The sequence below is a fragment of the Pholis gunnellus genome (assembly GCF_910591455.1).
Source record: "Pholis gunnellus genome assembly, chromosome: 14".
Taxonomy (NCBI): Eukaryota; Metazoa; Chordata; class Actinopteri; order Perciformes; family Pholidae; genus Pholis; species Pholis gunnellus.
In genome coordinates this window covers 22,953,758-22,976,880 of record NC_136541.1, presented here as the reverse complement: position 1 = coordinate 22,976,880, position 23,123 = coordinate 22,953,758, and the positions used below count along the sequence as shown (strand labels likewise).

The window sequence follows — 23,123 nt, the reverse complement described above, 5'->3', positions numbered from 1 at the left end:
ATCCCCCCCGGATATGTTTACTGGCAGGGAACAAAGTCCTCTGGAACATTATTCAGTGTGCTATTAAAAAGCTGCAGTGAAATGATCTCCATGCAGTGATCGGGGGCAGACAGAGCTACTTCTTCACCAAGAACTACAAAAGAACTTTAGTAGACTCCTGTGCATCACTAGCAACAAGTTTGGCTTTTTAGTTTTACACTTTTCAAACATATTGGCTGTGTTGATGTATATGACGTACATTTTTGCAAGGGTGTGATTTTTTTTTTATTTACATTTTGTAAATGGTGTAGGTTTAACCAAAGCTCATATAATAAATCTAAAATAAAAAATTCCCCATTGACACCCATTAAAACCTTTTGATCCGACGGCCATCACAGTGTAGAACTATGCATTCTATTATATCAGATCTGTGTCTGTCCACACACATGTGTTTTTGCTGGTTTCCTGCACAAAAGGACTGAAGTTGCTTAAAAGGTTGAACTCAGTGAAAGTGGAAAGTAATATTAATATGTCGTACTAGCAGATCAGTTCTGCCCTTTAAGGAGATCAGAGCAAAGCTTTTTTAAAGTGAGGCACAATAGTTTAATATTCATCATGCAGGGACATTTTGATAATATGTGACACATACAAACATCAAGTTCTTAAAAAAAGAGCTGTCTTACGATGTTACATTTCCTCGTGATGTATTTTGATGGTGTTTTCCTCACATTAGATTTTGTCTCGTCTTGTGGCTGCCTCGATCTCTCGGGCTGGCATGTTGTTCTTTTTGTAATACTTCTATACTAAAGGCATGGATGTACGCTGTAAAGCTGGATAAGGATGAAGTTCACTTAACAAGGAGCAACAAAACGGTGTCAAGTTCAAGACCAGAAATTACCATTTTCAACGCCAATAAGGAAGTTCATTAGTGACTCAGTGGCCCTCTGCTCTTTAGGAAAACACATCTAGCAAAGCCATCCCCATTAAATTGATATAAATGAAACATGGCAGTTAGATATGTGCAGCCCACCGTCACTCTGTATTCAAAATGTTGCCTATTACTGGTTTTAAAGGCCGTATTACAGTAAAGTGATGTCATCTTACTAGACTTACCAGACTGTTATTATTTGCCTTGTGATTATAACCACATTACTGATGATTATCAAAAAGATTTTGTGAAAGCACCAATAATCAACCCAACAATATTGGTACAATATGGATATTGAGGTATTTGGTCATGACATTTGATTTTTCTCCATATGGTCACCATGATCACATTGTACCTGCTGAACATCAGCATGTTAGCATCGTCATCCTACCGCGGCTGTAGACTCTTAAGCTGCCAGTATGCTTATCTGAACTACTTGTCAGATGGTTGATTTTCTTATTTCCAGTCCTATTTCTGTCACTTCTCATGTGTACAACCGACTCCGAGTCCCTCTCGGTACAGCGACCGCCAGCGTTTGGGGATAGTCTCACAGTGTAGCCGTCAGGAACAACTACAAACACTTTTGATTCCTGGCATGGTCACACAACACATCGTACTAACTAGATCTGTTTGAGCATAAACTCACTTTAAGTCAAAGGATTGCTGTCGATCCACTTTCTGACAATCAATTCATCCTTTCAGCACAAATGAAAAGTAAACCTAGAGAGCCTTGAATCCCAAAACACTGACTGTTGATACATTTCACCGACTTGTCCATATCCACCCCAACATTAAAACCTCTTGCACCCGAGAACGCCCAAAAGGTCTCAATTCTGCTCTGAGGCTCTGTTCCAAATGTCATAGAATGGACTTTTCATACAAAAATATTATTAATGCTTCATACATGCTATATACCAAATTAACGAAGAGATTCTGTTCAACACTATCCTGCAAGCCAGTGTACACACTCCAAACACAATTCTACACAAACTCAAATAAACAACTAAAAGAATGTCCACAATATCACTCTTTTTTCGCCATTGCTGAGCCGACCACACACTCCGGTAGGCGCTAATAAGAAGAAGCTAAATGCTAACACGGAAAACCGAAATAGCAGAAAACACGCCAATAACACACTGAATCCAAAGATATCTTCACTATTTATCTAAGTGAAACCACCACAGAGCTGTGAGCAAACAAGCACCAGAACAACAAACCAGCTTCACCGCTAATATTTCATAAACTCCTTACCTTTGTGCTGTTTTGATGAAAACAAAGGCATATTTCCCCGGGTCCTACTGTTCTATCAACATCCTGTGGCGGCTCTGAACTGTTTCCTGAAGACATTGGGATCAATCTAACTTAGGGTAACTAACATTTGACCTATTTCAGTTTTGGCCAATGGGTTTGACCCATGGGGGCGGATCACGGTTTTCGATTATTTTATTGGCTTAAAATTCTGTCAAACAACTCGAAGATCGCGTCATACACTCCTCACACTCTTCCGGTTCAAATCATATGTCACATGCGCAAATCGGCCAATCACAGGCTTTAGTAAGGTTCAAATACATCACGTAAAACTCAAATTCTGACGAAAATGAGCCATATTTTACAGATTTTTATACAGCCAAAGCTCTTAAAATGATGCCAAAACTGCTGTATTAGATAGATTGAACACTATTAGTGATAAAAGAAGTGAAATATATAGTTATATAGTATATAAAAGTCCAATAAAACAGCTATTTGTGCTACTTCCAAAATCAGAATTGACGGTGGCTGACCTCAGCTGACCTTGATTTTCTCAGGCATACTTCACTTTATCAAAGCCAATTTTTTCGAGAGGTTAAAGCCATTATGTACAGCGATATTATATGACATTTTTCTGTTGGCACAAGCTTTTTGGTTGCTTTGTGTCTTTATTTCAAGGCCTGTGAGAACACTTTCAAACTGTAGACATGGTTATTGTTTGTGCTCTGTACTTTTACAGCAAATACCTCCACGAACCAAACCTTATCGGGGTCAGTATCTCATTAAAACTCTCACGCTAACAACTTTAGGAAATGAGGCTTTGGAGTGGCGCTCTAACACACCTGAATAGAGCAGAGCAAGGACAGCTTTGAGTTTGAGAGAGGAGAGAACATAAGAGGGCTGTTGGCTACATTGTAATAGTACTACACTGGAATGACTTAAAAAGTGTTTTTTCCTCTGTGATGCACGAGGGGAAAAGTGTTGAAAGAAAACTCTACCTCGCCGCTTCTGAGGTGAGTGGAAGCTGACCTAACATGGAGATCTGCATTTGAAATTACATTTATAGCAATAAGTCAAAACGAAATTAAAGAAATGTACCGAAGACAAAAGACAACCATATGAAAGGTTACCACCGTATAGTTGGAAAATGTCCAATTAGTGTGAAATGAGATGCTTTCCACAGGGCTCATGGATCCAGCTTGGTGCATACATGCAGTCAAGTTCTATCAGCAGGGCTGCCTTCAACGCTCCTACCGGAAATGGCACTTGAAATATAATCCCTGGTTTACGGAGGAGAATGAAAGTGCCTCCTGAGGAATTAAGACGAAATCTCACACAGCGGGTATCCGTCAGCCTTCACGATTAAAAGCAGAGCCGAAAGGTGCTGCGCTCGCTCACTCCTGTGAAAAGGAGACGGGGCTCTTCTTAAGTATTCCCCGCATGATGTTAGCCCGCGACTCGCATGCGCAGCAGGCACAAGTGCCTCTTATAAAGCAAAAGAATAAAATATTATGTCCAGTGCTCCACAGCTCTATAAATATGGAAGGGTGCTGGTGTGGAGTGAGAGAGCAGGTAATAACACCAGAATGACAAGCCATGCTGACAGAGGGGGACTCATCAACACACAGCAACATGGACGACCACGTGTGTGAAGACACAAACTGACTTCTGAGTGTACGAAGCAGGATGTACGATGAAGAAAACACACCTTGTGCTACTGACTCAAATCACACAATAAAGCGTGGGATCTCTCTCTGTGTGTCCTTTGCATATCTCAGGAACCGTTTATCCGCCACACTTTAGTGTCGAGGTTGGTGCAATTTGGACACGTGACGCGTTCAATGTTATTAACAAAGCATGAAGTAATAACGCCCTGTGCAGCAGCAGGGGCGGGGCTTCAGGGCTCTCATTGACTGCAGTTCACTTGTACTATTTGATGCTATTTTTACCACTAGGGCGACGCCCTCGGTGTGGATTAGTCGGCTAATCGGTTGATTAGTCCATTTTAACGTGTTTTTTCATGCTGAATTACTTTTCTCCAAGAAACCTGAGGGCACATCTCTGGTAGACAAGATTTAAAGTGGAGCTTTTGTGTTTTACAGATCTGTCGATTAACTCAACCAATTGATTAGACAAAATGATATGAATGTTAGTCGACTAAGGATTTCTTTGGTTGAGGACAGTTTTAGTTCAAATCAAACTCTTCTTCACTTCCAGGTTTTTCAGCAAGCCAATGAGTTTCTAAAGGGGCAGAGCACTCTTACAAGTAAAAGAGGAGAACAATGCACTGAATGTGATAACCATCAACGTTAATATGAAGGTATTAAGCCCAATTCTTTGAGGCTGAAGCCCTATATATATACACACACACATATATATACACTACCGTTCAAAAGTTTGGGGTCACTTAGAAATGTCCTTATTTCTCAAAGAAAAGCACTGTTTCTTTCAATGAAGATAACATTAAATTAATCAGAAATACACTCTATACATTGTTAATGTGGTTAATGACTATTCTAGGTTGAAACATCTGGTGTTTAATGAAATATCTACATAGGTGTATAGAGGCCCATTTCCAGCAACTATCACTCCAGTGTTCTAATGGCCTTAGAAGACTAATTGATGATTAGAAAACCCTTGTGCAAATATGTTAGCACAGCTGAAAACAGTTCTGCTGGTGAGAGAAGGTATAAAACTGGCCTTCCTTTGAGCTAGTTGAGTATCTGGAGCATCACATTTGTGGGTTGGATTATACTCTCAACATGGCCAGAAAAAGAGAACTTTCATGTGAAACTCGCCGTCTATTCTTGTTCTTAGAAATGAAGCTATTCCATGCGAGAAATTGCGAAGAAACTGAAAATTGACATGAATGTTTGCTACAACTAAATTCCCTCAGTATTCTTGTTACAACAGTGGACACAGTGGATACACACACGCATATAAATATATATATATATATAGCTCACTAGATCATGAAGATGTTTGGACACATTTCCATATTCTCAGATTTCCTCCTTCATAATAATTGTAACATGCTAATGCAGGATCATAGATATTTGCTAAATATTAGTACAATCAAAGCGTGGGTGTCGTCAGTTCGCGAACAAACGGCGATTGTCTGAGCTTCAGAGGCTGAGGACAGAAAATGTGTCCGGAGATCGTTGTCACGGGAATAACTGCTACTGCTGGCACTGTAACACTGTGCAAATAATCAACCCAAAATAATGCTTTTGCCCTTTTGAAAAAGATAAACCTGAATGTCAGCAGTAGTGATAATATTCTATTCCACTATATATATATATATATATATATATATATATATATATATATCTGATACAAGAAAAAAGTTTTTTGCAAGATATAAAAGAGGGTGAAATGGAAAGGACAGCCTCCAAAGAGAAGAGAGGACCGACTCCAGGAGCTGAATGAGGACCAACAGATGGTACCTATTGCCCTGCGTCTCCTCCTCATGTCAGTGGAACGTCTTCTCTACCATTGACATCAAAACGTATTGAACAAAGGAAGCAGAAGTAAACGTATTTCCTATGGCATAATGATAATATATAATAATATAAAAAAGATAAATAGAATGTAAAGATTGAATGAAAATTAAGTGTTTTACTTGCTTACTTTACTTTTGATAGACTTTGTGAAATTGATCCACAATTTTAAGCAGCAAAAGTATTTCAGTTGTTGCATGACAGGCACATCTGAAGTATTCAACATTTAAAATAGCATGGTTCTATAACAGAACATCCCCGATGCTTTCATGGGAAAAGACATCATGAACTAGCATTAGCACCTCTATGCTATGCTAGCTCCAGAAGGTGTACTGAATGTCTACACATGCTGCTTTAGCTTTTTAATATTGGAACAGTGACTAAAGACCTACCAGTCTTTACAGGACCAGAGTTCACTTTCACACTGCGACCTGTAGCTTTAGTTTTCTCTGCTGAATAATCAGTTTGACTTCTTGGATTTATCCTTTAAACACATGTTGGAGACCCTTCTGACTGCTTTTCTATGAAATAGCGTCTTAGGTTTCCCCCCCGCCAACAATTGATATATATTTCGGGAGTGCGTTCTCCAAGGTAGCTTTAACAGCTTGACAGAGTAGCAGTGGGGGGCGGGGCTTAGTGAAGGGTCAAGGAGTCACACCTGCACTATGAAAGGTCAAAATGTGTGCCGTAAAAATATCCACTCGTTGGCAATACAGTGCCTCATGCACAAACATATAAAGTTACCATCAACTAATGCGTCTTTACCACCAAGAGAAACAACATGTAGTCTCGTTGCTTGGCGGCTTATCCTCCCCCTCTCTTGAAAATGAGCCAATGAGAGAAAGCCATCGCTCTTCTGATGGCATGAATTCATTCTGCTGTTATATTGGTTCCCACACAGGCCCTATGTGTTGGCGTTGGCATGTTTCCATCTATCTATCTTAAATTACAGGAGGACCCTCGAGTAATGGCGCCTGCAATTATTACTGCGGTGGGGGTGAATTATCACCCACATATTTAAATCACACCCAGCTCGTCTAGCAAAATAAATCCTGGGCTTCATTTTAAGGCAACCTTTGTTATGTAAGCTGAAGTACAATAACTTTAACATGAACCTTATCCACAAATTCAGACAACATGATCATCATTATACTGCAAGGTCCACATCCAATTAGGCATGATTATACACCTGCTCAGCAATAATGAGCATGAGATGCGCATGCAGGCCTGGGGCCTCTCCATTCACTCCCTCTGACATTGTGCTTTCTCCCATTTGACAACCTTGTACTTTTGGTTGCTTTAGAAGTAACACTGGAGTCCGTTGAATGTGCTGACATATGGAAGTGAAGAGAGGCTCTTGGGCATCTTCAGCAAAACACAAAAAAGTAGAAAGAGTCATTACTTGACCTGCCTCCTCCTACTCACACATGCACAGAAGTTGTCCACTGAGGAACACAGTAGCTCCGTCTGTGCATACTTTATGACGGAGATGAAAACTGTTGACTAGAAACACCAACAACAGCGACTCAAAAACTGCACGGAGCAGATCTAATTGCCTGCTTAGACAGTCTCATTCCTATGCAGCTGACTTTGGAGAATATCAACGTGTACCTGGAAGCTCTGAAATTTCAAAAGTGCTGTGTGTGTGTGTGTGTGTGTGTGTGTGTGTGTGTGTGTGTGTGTGTGTGTGTGTGTGTGTGTGTGTGTGTGTGTTTGTGTGTTGAATGCATTAAGAGGCAAATCCTTGTACTTTCAAATACAAACCTGATACAACGATTATAATGAGTGTGCAGGGATCCTGTTTTGCTCTCTGGTATCATATTCTGCATTCTTTTAGTCGAAATAAGGAAAATGTAGCTGAATTATTACGAGGAGACCTTCTCTGTTTTGTTTCTGTGTGGAGCAGATCTGTCAGTGGGTCAGCTAAAACAACGTGCTCACGAGCAAATCATATGATATTAACTCGCACAATATAAGTCACCACAGAATTCAACAACCGGGGCAGCTGTGAGCGAGAACCTAAGTGTAGGGAGAGGTAAAGAATGGCACCTGCGTGTATAGAACCTGGCTGGTGAACGGAACCGAGCATGTAGAGAACACAGCAAGGTATAGAACCTTGGCTGGATACCTATGGAGGCTCTGGGCCTCTTGTGATTGGTCACACGTCCCCACACAGATTGATGTGCATTCGCTTTCTTCTGAAGGATTCTCAGAAAACGTGGTTTGTCATAAACATGACAAACTGACTCATGATACTGGTGACTTATTGGAATTTAATTCAGTCAATGGGGCCAGATCTAGTCAGCTCTATGCCAACACATTAACTTCTATATAGTAGACAACGTCAAGGGTCAATTATTTAGAATTTAACTTTGGTGATATTCTCCAAAATTGTGGATTTCGATGTCTATTATAATGTTATGAAGCCACCTGGTTGTTAATGTGTTAATAATTAATTAATACAATAAACACAGCCTCCAGTACATCGGCACACCCTGAGACACATTTGATGAGTTCACTTCTGACAACATTGTTCATCGCAAATATTTCATATTTTATAAAATCACTTTGCACGTACTATAATAATATAATATTTCAAAACAATAATACTATAATATAATATTAAAATACTACAATACAATAATACTTTAATAGAATATAATAAAACAATACTACATAAGGATAGTGAGTCAAGTTTTTTAGGCCAATGTTCAGATATGCAGTGCAGTCATCTGTAAACATAGAATAATGGGGCTCTAGAGCAACTAGGAGAGAGTTCTCTGAACTGGAGTCTGTTCATTTGCTTGTGATCATGTTTTTATCTCGCTTGTGACATATGATATGAATCTAATGCCGCGAAGAGAACACAGCAGACCAACAGTTTGCCCCAAAGACTGTGTATAAGAAGTGGATGAAGTCACCGTGAAGTCACCCAGTAGTTTGTGGACTACGGTTTTGAAGCCACTAATAGAGTATTTTGGCCATTGCCTTCTTGTTTTTTTTTCAATATTCCTCTAAATGGACCATAATTTACTAAATGAACATCATGCTGTACTGAAGAAGACTTGAAACTAGAGATTGAGACCATAAACTCATGTTTACAATGTTTACTGAGGTAATAAATCAAGAGAGAAGTAGAGTCATTTTCTCATAGACTTCTATACAACCAGAGGAGTCGCCCCCTGGTGGACATTAGAGAGAATGCAACTTTAACACATGAAGCTTTGGCTTCACTTTTCAGAAGCGACGGTTGCCGTCTGGTTGGTCCAAACTCTCACAGAGCTCAAAGAGACTAAGATAAAGATAGATCCTCTGGATCACTCTGTAAATACACATATACTTTAAAGTTACTGCTGTAGTTGGGGATTCAAGCTAGCGGACAAAGTTACCGCTAATATGCTAGCCTTAGTATGCTAGCCTGAGAATGCTAGTGTTAATCCGTCACACTGGATAGACAGGTCAAACAAACACAGGACTTTCACTCAGGAGACCAATTTGTTCTGTCCCTGTGTGAAACCAAGTCAACGCAGCCTACTCACCAACTTTAAAGCCTCGATCTTTTTGTTTCGCAGTTTTGTTGCCAAAGCAGGGGCTGCTCTGCAGGGGCTGCAGGCAAACTCAACGCCCGTATGGCTGGATATTCATAGGAGCATGCAAAATGAATTTTGTAAGATACCATATGAACAGTTGTTCGAGGATACATTGCAGGGTGTAAACTACAGCTTGATCTCCTCCTTAAAACGATTGGCAGTACTTTAACAACTTCATAGTAATTCTAAAACGCAAGCCTTGAAGAGACCAGTTATTATGCACTGAACCACAAGAAGTAGTTTTCAGGAAAAGATACACAAACTAACTTGTATTGAATCATTTTCTCTCTCCATTAATAATATCCAGGCAGGATTTTACAAGTTGGCATGGCTTGGTAAACAGTAGAATTATGTCATTCACATTGCAAAGTAATCCTTTGGAATGTGTGCTGGCAAATATTTGATTGGCCAACGTAGCACGTTGAAATATGACATTACAAGAGGACTCTACTTTTTTTTTTGTGAGAACCCTTGCTGTGCCAACAATGCGATCTCATTAAAATGGATGAGGAGTTTTTTGACTTTTTTTTTTGGGACGTGGCACTAGTGTCTGAACACGGCCTTGGACCTTTCGAGTGTTTCATCCCTTTGGTATAAAGCCTCACAGACTGGCTGGGAAGGTAAACATCGCTGTGTTGTTTTGCAGTTCTCTGAAAATGTGTTTCAGGGTTTTAGGGCGGTGAAGTTTTAAATATTCCAACATCGTTTGGAGCTGGCAACGGTGCCAAGTGCCATATTTCTGTGTGGGCCTTTGGGGTATTCACTCTTTGTTCTCATCTTCCATTATTGATAAAAGGGTTTGCATGAATGTTGTTTTTTTCCACTCTTTTTCTATGATTTGAACTGTCATAGCTGGAAAGCCATGGTGGGTGCAGGTGGGCACTAAAACCGTGAAGGTCACACAGAAAGAATGAAGAAAAGTGCTTCCTCTAAAACTAGAATCCAAAATGTCCCATGAGCCATGTTGGGTTTCCACCAGTCATGAATGCAACGTAATTAAAATGGATGTTTGCTTGAACAAATACATTGGTTCGTTTGTGCTCCTGTGTTGCAGCTTAACAAGTACAATCCTTCCTGACAGTTTGGAGAAGAACTCTGTGGTGCTAATAATAAGGTTTATTCCTCCACAGCGACTAACACCTCAGAATAGTTTTTAATTGGAATAAGAATAAAGCATCTGTGCATCCAAGTAGAAGTAAGTGAATTGTGGTCTTAGGTCAACTGAAAATGTCCAGAAATGACATTTTGAAAATGTTTATCATAATGGGATAATGTTTCATAATGTTTCTCTCTGTTTCATCAACTGAAGACCCCTCTCTCTATTCCTATTGTTCATTACTCAATCTCCTTTCTCACCAATTGGCCTCTGAATGGCACAACTATTTCTAAGTCACTTAGTGTGCAATAAGAACGCCATGCTTTCTTTTTGCGTGTCATTTTACATCACATACATGCCGGTAGCTCCCATGAGTTTTGCAAAATTCTTAATTTGTTGTTCTTTTGACAGAATGCATTCATCAACATCGGTAAATGAAGCGTTGGGATTGGGTTAAGTGCAGCGGACTTTGAGATGATCACCGCCCACGGCCGACCAACCAGACAGACCTGCCTGAGGCTACTCCACTACCCAGCATGCTCCTGGCTGTCTGATGTCTGGTCGCAGAAAAATAATACGGATGAAATAAGACCTCAGGTGAACCCAGCAACGGTAGGTCGGTGGCTGTTGAGCCCACATTTTCACAGAGACCTGGATCCATCCTGACGATCCGGATCAAGCTGCAGTTGACCGTCAAACCGCAGGACTCCGGTGGGACGAGAGGAGGAGGACTTTGTGTCTACATCATGATGCTTGGTGCTCAAACTCAGTCAAAGTTGATGGACAATGTTTCCCTGATGTCAAATTCGATTGTTAAGATGTCAGCCATACTTTCTGGCCGGAGAATTGCTTTTGTTACTGCTGTTTACATTCCTCATGATGCAAATGCACAAAATGCTCAACAGGGATGTGCTCTTTTTGTAATGTTTTTCACGTCATGTTGCGCAATGACAAAAAAAAGATCCCTGAATGCTTGAATGCAGTCTGTACTAGCTGCACATGTGATTATGCTACGCCGAGCAAATGACGTGGTATAAAAGGTGAGAAAGACTGTATGGCGGGTGGGTCAAACAAACACAGCAGGAGACCGGTGTTCGTGTTGTTGAGTTATTTTGTATATTTAAGTTACACTAGTGATAATTGTGGTGTGCTTTCCGTACTTATGCCTCGTTGTTGACATTTTACTTAGTTAACAAACCTATTTTTGAAGCCCAACCATGACGTTTGATCCTAATTGCGACTGTCTCACGACAAGGCTGTAGCGTAAATGACACGTGAAAAACCTAAAACTTTAAAATGGCCAGCCATTTATGAGCTCAGTACAAAGTACAACTCCTACACTATCAGCTCGGGGGGGGGGCTGATGACAAATAAATCATGCACAAAAAAGCCCTTCAGATTGGCATCAATGGTGATATGAAAAGAAATACGGTTTGACATATGTTAGCAAAAAGACCACAATACACAACGAGATGTATATGTTTGAAGTTTCACATTCACACTAAACACTTTGTACTGAGTCACTGTTCAAAGGGCATTCATCTCTCCCATCTATAACACGAAGTGTATCCTGTGTCCTGCAAAGACCTCATGCGGGACGATTTCTTTTCTAATAAAGCCTCGTATTGTTTCACTGTATTACTGATAACTTTTGTAATAACAAGTTCAAAATGTCTCAGGGTCCTTGGGAGTTTTCTGAAAGGGTGTCCGTGATGTTGTCAATGATTAAACCTGCGTGGTGGCATTCAGTGACTCACCGTGGTTTCCTGATTACCACAGAGCTGTGAGAGATAACCAAATGTTGATGACAGATGTGTGCCGCTGGGCAATGATCTCAACACTGCTGCAGGTCCAAAACCTCGTCCCTCCACTTCATGCCTCCATGTTTATATTGGAACGCATTCACCCTCACAACCATTCATTATTGAGCCTTTGAATACATTTTCAATGATGCTGCCGAGCAAAGAAACATAACTATGAATTAGACATAAGGGTTCTATGAGGCAGCAGCCTATGTACCTAAAAGTCTAACTTAAATTGAAATCACCATATTGTGGTGTTCTTCATTCGGCGTGGATGTATGGTACTGACAAACAGTGTCAATACTGTTATTTGATTGGCATAATATCTGCATGGATATGTACTCAAAATGTATTGTTAGATTACTGCTTTGAATCATGGAGTAGAGTAAGAAGTGCCGAGGTTGCAGGACTCACTTGCTGTAAGCAGAATTAAGAGGCTAGATCTGTGAAAAACCTTGTGCTCTTGTAAAGAATTTAAGGTGTAGTAAACAGTTCAGTCATAAACACGTTGGTTGCATGAAAAGCCTGATAAACGAGACGTGGTCCGTGTTTCGAGACGGGTCGGGTGGGTTGCAGACATCACAAACCCCTGACATACTGAGGACAGTCCGCCGGGAGCAGGGGGCCGTGGACTTGGGCCTTCTCTCCCTTCGAGAGCCCCCCCCCCCCTTCCCCAGGAAGTGACATGGTCCTGGTGAGGGCTGTTGTAAAGCTCAAGGCCAGAGCAGCGAGCCACCTTCACCCTCATGAAGGCCGTCAAGCCACTTTTTCTAGTCGTCCGTCTCCCTCATCTCACGAACCAGAAATGCTTCTATCCGTCAATCAACACAGCCGTCTACACAGGCGGCCCGACAGGAGCTGTATTTATTACAAATAATGATGCGCATTTTAATGCCTAACGTCTATTTTCTTCCGTTTTACGTGCGTAGCTGCGCTGATTGCATGGTGGGCTCTGAGCGCTGCCAAAACACAGGTGACCTGCATTCAACGTCCGGCCTAAACGCGTCAGTGTCGACACGGACGCGTGATTGAAGCTGCTGCTTGCTCTTTGTCTCTGTGCAGACGAAGTGTTCACTTCATATACGAACAGAAACTGTTTTATCCTCTTTTGAAATATATCATTGTGGTATATTTGCTTACACAAAATATGAGGAGAATTCAAATTTCTGACGGGTGACTTTGCAATTATGTTGCTGTTGCCGTGTAAAAACGAATCATTTTAAGCCTTGATCCATCTTTCTATTTGAGTTTTTCAATGGAATTCGAACGCCTTTCATAAAATCAATGGTCTGAAAAGGCAGCACTAAACTGTTTTCGATGGGGTAAAACATGACTATCATCTGAACTAAAGTTTCTGTCTGTCTGGTGCTGACACGGAGCGCTTTCATTATGATGTGTAATCTGTGACAGAGCGTAGATCTATGGGACACAACGACTCACCGCGGGTGTTGCTGGAGAGACGTTTGCGTTGGCTGGTTGAGGTGTTGTGCGGGAGCAGAGTGTTCTGCTGGTGGTTGCTGTCGATGGGACTCGTGGCAATGATGTTGTCCTTGTACTTGTTCATCAGGGCCAGCTTGGTGTTATCGCTCACTGCGGACGAGTGGGAGAGAGTTACAAACACCAGGAAATGAGAGCTCGGAGAAGGTAGGCACAAACTAAAAAGCTCTCTCTCTGGAACGGGAAAGCAGGCACTTGGAAAAGACACAAAAAAAAAAATAATTGTCTTGTTCTTGGCTGGATGTTGAAGGTTTTAAAACCACAGTGTAGCAAGGATTAAGTGTAGTAATGCTAAAGGAAACACACCCAGCATGTTGTTTACTGAAGGGAGAAGTCAAACAGCCAGAATTAAAGAGTGAGAAAAGCTGCCTTGAAATTAAAACCCATTAAGGGAAAATACTGAACACATTCTCAGAGGAGGCAATGATCTGTTTTGGTAAATAATAAGAGATAAAGTTCCAGGGAAACAATAACAAACACAATATATTATAAAACACCATTTCTGTAATAAAAGCAGTACTTTGCTTCAGACTGAAATATCTATAACACAATTAGATGGATTCTGATGAAATGATCTCCACAGGATGATACTTAAGACTTAAGTTTAGAGAGGTTCAATCCTTTACTGTTAATTTAATTAACACATTTTCACTCAGAATAAGAAGGTGTCTTCTGCGAAAAAAAACTGCTGAAAGTCAAATAGAAATCCCCAAAAGCCACAAAAAGAGTACCGGGCAGGTATAACTAATCTTACGCTTTGCATAAAGACATTGAAACAGCAGGATGTAAATTCATGCTATTAAATGGCTGTCAACCAATCTGCTGTTCAAGATCAGCTTGTCATATTTGGTTTTATGTTTGTCGTTACGTTAAAGTTACTGTTTTATCCTGAGTGAGGAGTTAAAAAAAAGCTTTTTTTATTAAGTTTTATGTGTGAAGCAGTATAAGTTAAGACACACACAATTCACTATAATCAAACCCTGACATTTTACAACACAGGAGAGGTTTACATTGTCAGTTTTATTCCCAAGGACGTTAAGAGCATTTCACGATCTGTTTCACAGGGTTTTATAGGGCCAACGTAAATGTTAGCTCCAATACGCTCACATCGCCTGCACTTTATGTTACTACTGGGTTAGTATTTCTTCATACCACCACAGTTGGACGCTCTTGGATGTTTTTGGTGATCCCCTGACTGTCCATTGATGGATTTGAGTCAAAACTACTGGATGGATTGCAACGTGGTCCACATTTATGTTGGGCGAATTGTTATCACTTTGGAACAGGAGTGTTATTATGCTAACAAGGTAAACTAAGCTAATGAACATGGTAAACATTACACTTTCTTAGTACTGTCATTGTGAGCATGTTAGCATGTTGATGCTAGCAGCCCGCAGCCCAGAAGGGACAAACCAAATACGTGCCATAGACAGATCCTTTTTCTGTCAGGATCCCTGTTGGACCGTGTGTGTTAACCTCTGGTTTCCCCCAATCTCCTCTCCTCATGTGGCTGTCATTTCCCTGTTTGTTGTGTTGTGCCATGTGCTCTGGGATTTTTCCTCTGCCTCCAGTCACTCCCATGGCCACACCCCTGACTGGTGCACGGCTGCAGCCATTCAGCCAATTACCTCTCGCAGGCTGACACACCAGACTCTAGTTACACTAATCCTTTCCCCTGCCACTATAATAACCCTGGTCCTGCAGTCTGGGGTTGTCAGTTCGTCCCGTCTTTCACCCGATTCAACCCCGTATCGCCTGCTGTCTCGAGCGTCTGCTCTCCGGTGTCCTACGGTCCGGGAATCCCCCGCTCCTCTGTTGTGTCCCAACAGTTCTTCTCGTGGACGCTCTGCCTGCCTACGGTGTCTGCCTCCGGTGTCCTACGGTCCGGGAATTCCCCGTTCCTATATTGTGTCCCAACAGATCTTCTCGCGGACGCTCTGCCTGCCTACGGTGTCTGCCTCCGGTGTCCTACGGTCTGGGAATTCCCCGTTCCTCTGTTGTGTCCCAACAGTTCTTCTCGTGGACGCTCTGCCTGCCTACGGTGTCTGCCTCCGGTGTCCTACGGTCCGGGAACCCCCCGAGCCTCTGTTGTGTCCCCACTGGATTGTTCGCCGACGCTCTGCCTGCCTCCGGTGTCTGCTGATCCGGGAATCCCCCGTGTCTTCCGGTGTCGTGCAACGGGACACACACCGTCAATCTGCCTGCCCTCCGGTGTCGGACCACGGGTACCACACCGTCGATCCGGCCTGCACGCTGTGTCGGACCACGGGCTCCACACAGCCTTTCCTTTCTGTAATCAGCTGTGCTAATAAAGACTGTTTTCCTGACTCTATCTCCTGTGGTCTTGCAATTGAGTCCTAGTCCTTACATTCCCGTGACATTTTCTTTCTTAAGTCACCTAAAAGTTCCCATAATTGCTCTTCTCATTTCTCAATTGTGTGCCTTCTCTGCTTGCTTGTGACTTCGAAAATCAAGGTCGCAAGGAAAGGAATAGAGGATGTAAAAACTTAGAATGGGGAAGGCCTCCCTCCGACGCACTTGGGAAGGGAAGGTTGAGCGGAGTGGAATTCGGGCGGTTGCAATCTGCAACCTCACCGCTAGATGGCACTGAATCCTACACACTGCTCCTTTAATAGGGCCATAACATCATCTTTTCCACTTGTTTATGTATTCAAAACTATTCCGTTATTCTAAAAAGCAAGGTCAAGGGCAGGCAAAGGAAATACTGACTGAGATGTTTGTTATTTTAGTCCAAATTTCCAATGCTTTTTTTTCTGAGCAACCTCTGTCGTTGATATTGTTCAATATTCCACACATGCCCTGCTGCCTGCATTTCCTATTTCTCTCGTCCCTCTCATAAACCATCATTAATGCATAATGCACAGTGTTATGCCGTCTCCATCACCTCTGGGGTCGGGCTGTTCGGATTTCATAAGAACACCGCGTGCGAGTGCCTCCACCGTGACCGATCTCTTGATGAATCCGAGCAGTGAATGCGGTGCTAATTGGAATTAAAGGGGGGGGGGGGGGTACCTTCATAAAACCTGCTGCACTTCATACAGTCGTCCTCGCGGGAGAGGTGCTCAACCCAAACGTCCGCTGATTATGAAAAATATATCCTCCAGGAGGAGTTGTTGGCAGAACCGTAAGCCTTTTGATTATTCCAAGTGTGAGGAGTAAAGTCTTGGAGAGAATACCTGCAGTGCCATATTTATGTCTGGTGGACTGTCTGCATCAGTAACAGCTCATGTTCTTATACGGATTATGAAAACTGCTGTACAAGTGCCTCATTTCTATTTGCTGTCCCATTTTGTTGTGTTGGAAGCCTTTGTGTTTGTGAACCTAAAATTATAGTCCTCCATCATTTGGTCTACGTTCATGTTGATGATTACTTCACACCTATATGAGAAAATAATACATGGTATTTAATTAAAAATCCAATTCCCTCTCTTTGTTTTCACACTGATTATCTAAATTATTCCAACTGCGTTGATGTAATTACACTGTTCCCTGCTCAGGAAACTATTTCTATATCCCCATGTTTCCCCCAATACCAGCAAAAGTAATCTTTTTGATGCTTTGTCTCTACAAAATAAAACAGTATGTCTGTGCAGGAGGAAGATAAATAAGGCTTTTAAAATGAGTGAAAGCTGAATTTGCTGTTGGGAATATGTTGGCAAAATGTTTCCTATTTACACATCCAGCAGACATGCAGCAACGTTAGCGCTCATTCAGAGTTCTGTTTCGCACCAAACTAAAAGATGCTAAAACACCGTGTAGTGCTAAGTGGAACTGCAGTCAGATGAAAATTCTCTGAGGGTTCACATCCGTCACATAACACACAGTTGTTAGACCAATTCTTTAGATTACTGCAGCTTTAAAGCTGCAGTGCAGATTGCAACCAGCTGAATTTACCCCTCGGCTCGCCACTCCATTTGAATCCATTCAGCCCACCACAGAGGACTACGATTGCCTCTCTAGAGCCAGTGTTTGGTTTGTACTACGATAGAAAAACATGGCGGTGCAACACTGCGGACACCATGAAGAGGACAATCTCTCTATGTAGATATGAAGGGCCCACTGTAAGCCAACGGAAACACAGCGATTCTTAGTTTCAGGTGATTATAAACTAATGAAAACATATTATATTCCATTTCTGCAAATAGATCCCACTAAATCCTACACACTGCTCCTTTAAAGAATGCCAATATGCAAATAATACAGTGTGTATATACTTTCTAAAGGAAGAATCATGTCATGTCAGTATGGAATAAAAAGTAACAGACAGGTGTCACTGTCACGGTAACTTGTATCAGCTGCTATGCTGGCTCGAAATAATAAAACCCATTTTTAGCTTTAACATTAAACACTAATGTGCAATATTAGCACTTATTTAGTGCTGTGTTCCTGGTCCCTTGTCAAAAATAAGTCAAGTAGACCTCATGACATTATATGAGCTCATAGCAGGAAAGTCAAAGTGTCTGCTGTGACTATATTCACCGGTTTTGGTCTCCACCACCTCCCGAGAGACTTTAGCTGCGAAGTGCTCCACTTTTTGCTAACTTTGTCTCTCTGCGGTCTAGTTATAGTTTTCTTATATTAACTCTAATATTAGTTCTAGTTTACTCACCACCAACTCCTGAGGGAAATATCTGGGAATCAGACCTCTTCGCTAGCTAGTCTCTAACTTTGTCCGCGTTGTGTTTAGCTGTGTGGTTCTGGGTTTATGTTGGCTTTATTATGGTTGCTTTTTTCACTGAGAACAACGGCCTGCTGCTGCCTCTGTGAGTCTGTCACATTGAGCGACCCCTTCACATTACATCTAGTCTAGCTGATTCAATGTTACCATTAAAAAGTATTGATCAGTGGAGCTTTAAGGCTGTTTGCTTGTTTTTTTCCACTTCAGTCAACTCACCAGGTGTGAGGTCCATACTATTCTTGTCGTTACAACCCTGGAGGGAGTCCAGGGTTCGGGTGACTTGGCTGGCAAACTCCTCGCCACCATTCATACACTCTCGCTGCAGGTGGTGGCGCAGGTCCGTTATGTCATACTCGTACCTGGCGATGAGGTAAAAAAAATCAATTAGGGTTACATTATCTTGACTGATCTAAATCAGAGTAAACATCACAAGCGGCTAAGATGCTTGACGAAGCAGCACTGATATGATAAGCTTTTATAATCTTAAGCATCAAACTGTGCTGTGTGCATATCAGCTGCTTTCTAAGTCGTGCATTTCAAACAATTCCAACCTATTGTTGCCAGTGTAAAATGTGAAATTATAAAAAATGTTAGAGTTTAACTATTTCAAGATACATCCCCTCCCCCCATCCATCCACTCAAATCCTACTTGTACCCGTCCAAAATCGGTGTCTCCCGGATGCTGAGGGTACCGCTGGAGTTTGGCCCCTGACCCCGAGAGTTCCTCAAGCTCTCCCGAGCCTGGCCTCCCATCAGCACAGAGGGGATGTAGTGGATCTCGTTAGCCGCCTCGGCACTGGCACTCTTCTGGGGCTGGGGAATGCGGCGGCGCTTACACCAGCGCCTGCGGGTGTAGAGGATCAGGACCAGGCACAGGATGGACAGCAGAAGGGCGATCATCCCGCCCTGAGGGGAGGAGGGTGACATTTAGAGCAGAGACAGAGGAAAAAAAAGGGGGAGAAGAGAGGGAAAAAAAGCAGAGAGAGAGAAGAGAGTCAAAGGGGAAAACAGATTGAGAATCTTGCCAAGTCGAATACGAATCAAAGTCAAAGCAGTGGTGCCAACAGCATAAAAAATAAATTTAAAAAAAAGGCTACAGATGCAATTTAGTGCATCACACCCACAATGTTTTTAAATGACAACAGCTCTCATGCTACTATGTGCTTACTTCACCTTGAGACAAAGAAGCACTTGGCTGATTTCCATGTGGAATGTGAGCAAGGGTCAGCAGCTATAAACCGCTTCCTCATTGAAAGTACAGAGGTCAAATCCCAGATTTTGTTAAAGGAATAGTTTGACAACTTGGGAATTTATGGAGTGACCGTACGTTTTGGCATGTGAAAGAAAATGTGACATTGGAAAAGTTCCATTGGAAATAAAATACAGACATTTCTGATACAATTTTCAATGACGATCTTGAGAATTTTGTTTTTTCACGTCACTCTTTTCAAAAAAAGAATGATTATATACCTTTTTTTCACTGTTTTAGTGTGGAAGGGGAGGGCACCTGCATGTAGATACCAACATTAAATCAACCATGACCGAAATAACCGATATTGCTGCTTTATGGTGTAGAAGTCCCGGTTACGAAGAAAAACATTTGAGTGAATATTTTGCAGCCAAATCAAATCCTTTACAGGATATCCAACCTTGGTTTCTTTATAATGCATGCAATACCTGACTCATGGCTTGTACAAAGGCAATAAAGTAGTCCATGAGCAGAATCATTTGTTATCAGACCTGTCGGAGAATACAGAGCGTCTTTGTGCGTGCTCGTAGCTCACGGGCCATCTGCTGAGGCTCGGCTCATGGTGCCGAGCGATAGCAGGAACAAAAATGAACTCGGTCTGTACTCTCAGATTGATATTTGAACAGTGTCAGTGGTAATTTTACTGTTTGCTTTTGTTTCCTCCTCTAAAATAAGTTGGGCTAACCTGGGAGTTTGTTCCAAGCCTTTGCGATTGGCTGCTCGGTGGAAATCTGGGAGAAAGAGTCTATCTGAGACTTGGAATATCAGCTGATAAATATACTCCAGGAAGCATTGATACCATCTGACTGGGTCAGTCCGCATGGCCGTGTTCGCTTTACTCATCTTCCCTCGGATTTCGATGACTTATGAGCCGGTTTTCGGAGGTCGAGTGATGCGGCGGCATCCACACCAGCACTTGTGGGTGTTGGGGGATTGGGGACGCGGGCACACGATGGACAGATGAAGGGCGCTGAGCCTGAGCCCTGGGGACAGGTTAGACGGAGGGGGGCAGAGACAGAATCAGATGGAAACCGGAGAGAAAATGAGACAGCAGGAGGGGAGGGAGTCAAAGAGGGAGCGGATGAAGGCGAGAACGGTGTCAGAGAAACGTCGGCGAGGAGCGGGATACGGATCAAAGTCAAGGCCAGTCAAACACACACAGCCCGTGGAATCACTGGAGAGAGACAGCAACTGTCACTTTGAATATCAGACCATATCTCTGCCATGAATAAAGACAATGATCGCAGATTTCTGGGCAGTTTCATTCTACCGATTCCAAAAAAAAAATCTAATCCTATTATTTGCATTTTTTAAGTTACTGAAAGGGATGTTTTTAGAGAAAGGCAGGAAAGATAAGGAGAGATAACACGCAGACACGATTGTAAGTTGGACCCGTAACGTTACATGAATCACATCCTCGCGGCTAATCTGATGCTACGCAGCTGGAGGCTCCAAATCAGATACGTTATGCAATTTGGAAAATGTCAAAAAGAGTTATGGAAATGTCAAGGTGACAGCACAAGAGGGATTTTTTTTTTTTTAATGAGTCCTCCCTCTCAGTGAGATAAATCATATGCCCGTTTAAAATTAGAAGAAAAGATTTGTATAAGTGCTCCCTCCAGCCAGGTGTGTACAGATGTTTCCGTCTGTCCTGTCTGGGCTGCACTTCCGTTCCCTTTTGATCCTATTTAATTGACTTGAGAGATACAAGGCCAAATAACAATGTTACAAATTGATGCCCAGCAGTAGTCTGGCCAGAACAACAGTGGAATAACAAGAGGATACGTGAAAAGTGATTCAAAAAGAAAAGAAAGAAATCAATTTGAGCTAAACTGTGTGTCAGCTCAGTCAAACGAGCACAGTTTTGGAAAGATAAGCAAAAATGATGAAATGAAAAATGGATTTGAATCAGTAGTTTACATGAAAACATAAAAATCATCATCATTTGCTCATATTCATTTAAATAGGCAAAAGAGAGGCATATTTGCATAAGTAGTTTGCTTAATCTGCATAACCAAGGACATTAACAAATGACACCGTGACATGGGCCACTTGTGCACTTGTGGTCAGAAAGGACAGCAGAGTCATTTTGTTAGGAATGATTACATGTTCAGCACTTTCAAAGTCACTGATGAAGTCCCTTATTTAAATAAAGCAGTGACTGCACACTAAATACAACAGTTCATGACGCCATCATATTTTCCACATTTAAACTAAATAATATTTGTTATTATATTGATTTGCAACCACAGGATCTGGTTATGGCATTTGGTATTTTTTTGTTGTTTACATTCATAAGGATATGTTTATATGTTCATTGTGTAATTTTGGGGGAGTGTCTTTGGAGGAAAGCAGCTAGTGCTGCTAGCAACTTTTGCTGGAAAAGAGTTACTGGTTTCTTTTGGTTGGATATTATTTTTAAATCTAGCGTTCCCTTGCTAGTTTCTCAAGATAACCGTGTGCATTTAACACATCTTAAAAGTGCACTAACCAATATTTTTGTATTAACAATAGGTCAAATGACTTTGTGTAGTTTGGAAGGGGTCAAGTGCACAAGTGTTTCACTGTCTTTAAGTGCATTGTTTGATCATTTTCAGCAACAGTCAGCTATTTTCAGCGAAAAAAGCTCAAATAAAATTGACTGTATGCTATCTGCCAAGCTCCAAAAGGCAGACAGGACACAGTTAGCTAGCTAGTTAATATAGTGAACAATTGGGCAGCTATTTCCCTGAGGCGTTGGTGGGGACCAAAACAGAGCTAGAAGGGGGGCAAATATTCGACTCAAATGTGATGTTCGGCCAGAGACACGACAAATTAATGCTAATGTTGCTCACATGCTAGCAACATCAACTGCACAAATATGTGTGTAGCTTGCTGGTGAGTTCTACCCCCAAATAGCAAAGAAAAAAGAAAGAAAGATTAACATAATGCTAAATAAAATAGAAATAAAGTCACATAATCATACAGTCACTTGATTCTGGGACCACTTTCCCCCTGAGGTATACAGTAAGGTCACAATCACTCCCATCCAGGCAACATCCTCCTGTTTCTTTCTTCCTCAAATGATGGAGGTACAGATATTAATGTCACTGTATGTCAGCTAACATGCCTAGATGTATATGTAACTCCCCTTTGAACAGTAGTGTGAGGAGAGATTGAAAGCATGCAGCAGGTGGGTCGCAGACACACTTGAGTGAAACACCATGTCACCTGTGTCGACTGTTGTATTGATTAAAGCGTCCGTTGTAGACAGTCGAGGGGAAAGCGAGAAGAGGGCGTTGCAGGTGTGGGGTGGGGGGGTTTCCTTTTTTTGTGACTGGGCGTAATGAAGCTAAAACCAGGTGTTAAGTTACTCTTTCATGTTTTTTCTACAAAGTGCATGATTTCCCTTTTCATTTTAATTTGCTGTCGCTGTTTGACCTTACGCCAAGCCCCGCCCCTCAAAGGCAGACATAGTGTCACAACGACCAGCTCTTGCCGGGGTTCAACCTATCTGGCTCTGCTCCATTACGCTCTCCTGCATTCTTTTCAGATT

General features: G+C 41.9%; 1 protein-coding gene across 1 annotated transcript in view; it reads right to left on the bottom strand.

Moving 5' to 3' along the window:
- astn1 (astrotactin 1) overlaps positions 1 to 23,123 on the bottom strand; it is a gene marked incomplete at both ends in the record, with an annotated part of 365,883 nt that overhangs the window by 272,006 nt on the left and 70,754 nt on the right. Inside the window, 3 exons of the mRNA XM_079173654.1 lie at positions 13,584 to 13,733; positions 18,556 to 18,698; positions 18,989 to 19,245. Of these exons, the coding sequence (XP_079029780.1) occupies positions 13,584 to 13,733; positions 18,556 to 18,698; positions 18,989 to 19,245 (550 nt within the window). The remainder of the gene's footprint in view (positions 1 to 13,583; positions 13,734 to 18,555; positions 18,699 to 18,988; positions 19,246 to 23,123) is intronic.